General features: G+C 40.1%; 1 protein-coding gene across 1 annotated transcript in view; it reads right to left on the bottom strand.

Moving 5' to 3' along the window:
- Positions 1-686: 686 nt before the first annotated feature.
- The window catches only part of LOC118326604 (myosin heavy chain, embryonic smooth muscle isoform-like), an 8,192-nt gene continuing 3,749 nt past the window's right edge, over positions 687-5,129 (bottom strand). The window contains exons 3-11 of the mRNA XM_035659633.1: positions 4,995-5,123; positions 4,663-4,824; positions 4,435-4,563; positions 3,931-4,019; positions 3,564-3,687; positions 3,024-3,232; positions 2,483-2,591; positions 2,159-2,331; positions 687-1,734 (exon numbers count right to left, since the gene is read on the bottom strand). Of these exons, the coding sequence (XP_035515526.1) occupies positions 1,629-1,734; positions 2,159-2,331; positions 2,483-2,591; positions 3,024-3,232; positions 3,564-3,687; positions 3,931-4,019; positions 4,435-4,563; positions 4,663-4,824; positions 4,995-5,123 (1,230 nt within the window). The 3' untranslated portion in view covers positions 687-1,628. The remainder of the gene's footprint in view (positions 1,735-2,158; positions 2,332-2,482; positions 2,592-3,023; positions 3,233-3,563; positions 3,688-3,930; positions 4,020-4,434; positions 4,564-4,662; positions 4,825-4,994; positions 5,124-5,129) is intronic.

Here is a 5,129-nt window from a genome sequence, read left to right as displayed (position 1 = left end):
CTTTATGTAGTATTACTAGAAAGTTTATATAGTATGATTATAGTTTATAATGCTTGACCTCAAAAACCAGGATGATTAAGTGTGCTCAGTTTTATTTTTATTGATATAATGTGTTAATATATTTTAATCCTGACAGCTCATGTTGGAGAGAATGATCTAATTTGTTTGTTTTATTTTTTTAAAGTTTGTCATCTTAAAGTAGGATTTAGTGGCACATAGCGGCAGAGCTGCAGATTGCAATCATTTAGAGAAACGTGGCCATGAGACAACGTGCCCTATATAGAGCCAGTGTTAAGTTTGTCCATTTTGGGCTCCTGTATAAACATGTCGGACTCTGTAGAAGGAGATCTGCTCCCTCTGTAGATATAAACAGCTCATTAGGTAAAAAATTATTAATTTGAGATTATAAAAATGACTCACTCAAGGTAATGAAAACAATTCCATGTATATCTTTTACTATATTCAGTTTCTGCCAATAGATCCTCATGTTACACACTGGACTTTTTAAATAGTCAAATGTGCAGCCTCAGATGTAGACTACAAGGTTTATGTTGTGCAGGATTGCATTTAAAAAGTGCTTTAAGGGTTTTAAAGCCATATGAACAGGAAGAATGATAACTATGGCTGACAATATAAACCTTTAACAACTTTTAATTAATTCAAAAGAGACAAAGTCAAATGCATTTGATAGTTTGTCAATTTATTGCATTAAGGCATTTGATACAATATAGAATAGCCTTTTCATATTGGCATCAACATGACGTGTAATTACTTTGATAATACAGAGTTAGGGTATCATATTCAATCTAAAACATGCAGGTTTGAACTCAACATTCAGAGGCTAATGTGCCAATAGAAACCTGCTCTGCTGTGCAAAGCAAAGCACAAAACATAGACCAGTGAGAGCTACTACATGATGACCCACCACCGACAGTTAATACAGTGTAAAACCAGTGAGAATACATACATCAAACAACTTTATCATAGATGATGGTACAAAATCTGTATCAACATTTACACCAACATTGACTGTCACTGATGAACTGGACAGTTTCCACGCTCGTGTTTGTTTCATTTGTGTTGGCATTGTGCAAAATTGGTTTAGGTAATAACATAGAAGGATAACACAGTGAGAGGAAAAGCATACAGTACAGATACAGAGTCATACTGACACTAGCAAATGTGAACTACAGTCTGGAAACTGCATCACATCTCCCAAAAAGACACACATTTGTGTGCAAAACAAGCATTAAAATGTACAGTGTTTTCCCCTCAAAACAGGTACAGTAACAGCACATGAACCTCAAGCACAAATAAAATGAAACTGCTTGTTAGAGGAATATTTTATGATAAAATATACCCATTAAGTAGAAAAATAGACCAAGAAAAGTATGTGTAAAGCTTTTGTAGAAAAACACCATTCACTGACATGGATATGATTATTTGGCCAAATATAAATGTGTTATATGGAAAGTAACCGTAAGGCTATAAGATGATTGTCAAGGGGAATACGAGGCTAGATCCTCTCAGGAAGAGACTTACTTAATAGCTTGCATGGCTAACGTTTTTAACTATGTCTGCATGCTGACTGCGGCCGTTATAATATTTCCCTCCTGGCACTCTTACGTTCACTCAGCTGCAGGCTCAGACACTTCGGTCTGCACGTCCACTTCCTCGTCGCTGTCCAGACCAGAGCGATTCGTGTTACGCCGCACATTGAAGGGCAAGTCACGCCTTTAAAAAACAAACAATTAATGGTTCAAACACAGTCAGGTGCTGCACAAATACGGAACACAAGTAGAACAAATGAGGCATAATGCGAATATTTTAAAGACTAGAATTGAGTGTATGGTCAAAACTTGGAAAAAACAAAACACAAGATGGGGGACTTTAAAAATGATGGTTAAAGACAAAACAGCAGAAATCAAGATATCCTGACATTTATTCCATGGAACAGTTCAAACTCCACGGATCCTACAGTTCCTATTTAACAACTTGTGAGAGCACTACACTCACAGAGCTCCTCCAGAGCCACAGGCTGAATAATAATGTAAAATGTATTTAGTTATCCTTTAAAGTGTTAAATGCTCCACTCTCAACTGAGATGAAAACCATTATGCATTAAGAAGAAGTATAAATGAACGTTAGAAGCCTCTACCTGAGCTTGCTCTTCAGGGTGCTGACTTCACGGTTCATAACGTCTGCTGACTCAGTGGCATCGTCCAGCTCCCTCTGCAGCTTCCTGCGGTAGGCGTTGGCTCGTGTCACCTCCTCTTCTGCCTCCTCAAGCTGACGCTTCAGCTGACGCATTCGGCTGTTTGTCTTCTCCACCTGCAGAGAGAGGGTTCACTTAGTTTGGAGAGCACCAAAACAGGTGCCAAAAACTACAATATTCAGTATCAAACTACACAATGAGACGCCTCTTTTCTTACTTTAATAATGTAGAAGTTAAAAGTAATAGGAGATTGGCGATGAAGCTTACCTGGTCTTTGTATTGATCTGTGTTGCGCCTCTCGTCATCGACTTGTATCATCACTTCTTTCAGCTTCTTCTCTGTCCGCCTGGCCAGCCTGGAGGCCTGCTGACGCTCCCTGAAAAGAGTAGAAAGGCAATGAGGAATTAATACACAATCTCTAGACTCTGAAAGTATAAATAGAACAAAATGTATGATTGATATACCTGATTTAGTAAAGAACAGATGGATACTGAGTTGATCAATATAAGAATCTCTCTCTCTCTCTCTATATATATATATCTATATATCTATATATCTATATCTCTATATCTCTCTATATCTCTCTATATCTATATCTATATCTATTTTATATTGATCAACTCAGTATCCATCTGTTCTTTACTAAATCAGGTATACACAGACAAATTACTGAAACTTAGGATCTAGAGCTGCAGCTCCTATCAAAGAAGATGGAGGTCATGACTGGTTTTCACCATCTGAATTAATTCTGACTAGTTTGCCAGCAGACCACAATAGTTATCAAAGTGTCCATTGCACTGGAACTCACTTTGACTCGATATCGAGCTGGTCTTCCAGCTGAGCGATCTTGGCCTCCAGGGTGGTGATGGAGGATTTATATTTGGACTTGATGGTTCCCTCGAGCTCCTGCAGCTTCAGTTTCAGCTCCTTGTTCTGGCGATCCAGCTGGGAGCGAGTCCCCTCCAGCCGCTGGGAGGAGCTGCGCTCTGCAGATAGCTCTGTGGTCAACTGCTCAGCCTAAAGTCAGAAACAACAACAGAGGCATTGAGTTAAAGTAATGTAGTGATCTCTGTCATCCTGGGAGCTTTGGTACTTAGTGATGTGTTTTTTCCCCTGAGAATAATTCAAGTCCTTTCTGAGGATTTTATCCTGATAAAAGTGTTATTTTTGTTTTCTGTAACTACAGTGTTCTTCTGTTTATTCCAAATAAAGTTTTATTACTGATGCCAGAAGTTTAAACATGTTCCCTCCATTCCACTGATCACAAAATGTTTTCACCTACTTGCAAACAAAATGATCAGCTGCTACGATTTGTCTGAAACATATCTGAGACACTGTGTGTCCTTACCTGCAGAGTGGTTCTCTTCAGACGATCGTTGACCATCTCAGTGTTCAGCTGCTCTTCCTCCAGCTCCTCCTCCAGCTGGGTGATACGAGCCTCCAGCCTCCTCTTCTCATCTGCCAGCAGAGTACTGGCAACAACAAGTGAGGAAGAGGAGTGACAATAGATGAACGAATGAAACCTACAAGTTTGTCTTTAAATGCATAAGCTGACCTTGCAGGGAAACAAGTACACACTCTATACACTTCTGTCTTCATGTACTCTTTATCTTGTGGAACTACAGTATGAGGGACATATTTAGATACATTTGTCGGTGTCGGTTTATTTACTAAAATACGATCTTAAAAAGTATCTGTCGCTGTTGGTTTCATACTTCTTGGTGTTGTTGCTGTTAAGCTCGTCCTGGAGCTCATCTCTCTCGGTCTGAACCTGTCTCTTGAGTTTCTCTGCATTGGCCAGATCCTGGAGGAATCAGAAGAAACGGGTATGTCAAGACTTGGTTGTTGGGACAGTTCACATGCACAGAGAATGAGCAGGCACAGGAGATGGCCTTTTTTATGGTTACCTGTAAACAACGTGGTAATTTAAGTTAATCACGTTTTCCAATGTAAACATGCTTCATAGTAGAACATGGTTAGAATCACAATATATAGTATCATCCAATTAGGTCACATGGCTAAAAACATTCAATTATGAACTGCTTGACATTTGTATAGATGTTTTTTGTTAGATATTAATGCATAATTACCATCCTATAATATCCCATGTAATACTCATCTTCTATTATATCTAGTTGAGTCTATAACTGTAAGAACTTTCCCCACATCCAGTCCTGTTTTGTAGTTTTAAGTTCTTATTTTCATTATTACTTTCATACCTCCTGGAAGTGCAGGGCGTCTGCCTCCATGGCCTTGAGCTTCTTCTCTGTCTCCTTGGCCGCATTGACGGCTTCGTCTCTGGACAAACGCAGGTCATCCAGCTCTCTCATCAGATCTTTCATTTGGGCCTGGAGAGTACACATGCAGGCAATAGTGCTGTGGTTATACACCCAACATTGTGGACCACTTGGGCAATACTTTTTGCTTGTGTGCACTGTCTATTTTACCTGGAGTTTTTTCAGCTGTTTGAGGGCGTCATCACGGCCCCTGTTGGCAGCATCGATCTGGAGTTCGAGCTCAGTCAGGTCCATCTCCAGTTTCTTCTTGGATGAGAGGGCCTGAGTACGCTGCCTGCGTTCATCCTCCAGCTCGACCTCCATCTCACGCACCTGAGAGTAAATAGGATATTTAGTCAGTCAAACCACGATTCAGCATTTTCTTCCGCAATGGTACTTGAACGTTTTATTTACTCTACAACCATACAGTGGTTTGTCAATCAATCAATCTGAATCAGAATCAATCTGATTCTGATTCTGATACAGTGGTTTGTGAATGGTACCTGTTTAACCAGCTGTTTCCTCTTCTCCTCTCCCTGCTCGTCTCTGGCTTGCAGGTCTCTGTCAAACTGGGCCTTCATGGCCTGCATGTTGACCTCCAGACGCAGTTTGGCATCCTCCGTGGCCTGCAGCTCATC

This window comes from Morone saxatilis, unplaced genomic scaffold (genome assembly GCF_004916995.1).
Source record: "Morone saxatilis isolate NCDOM2014 unplaced genomic scaffold, NCSU_SB_2.0 Contig17, whole genome shotgun sequence".
NCBI lineage: Eukaryota > Metazoa > Chordata > Actinopteri > Moronidae > Morone > Morone saxatilis.
Note: the sequence above shows the minus strand (reverse complement) of the source record. Positions and strands in the feature narration are given on the sequence as shown.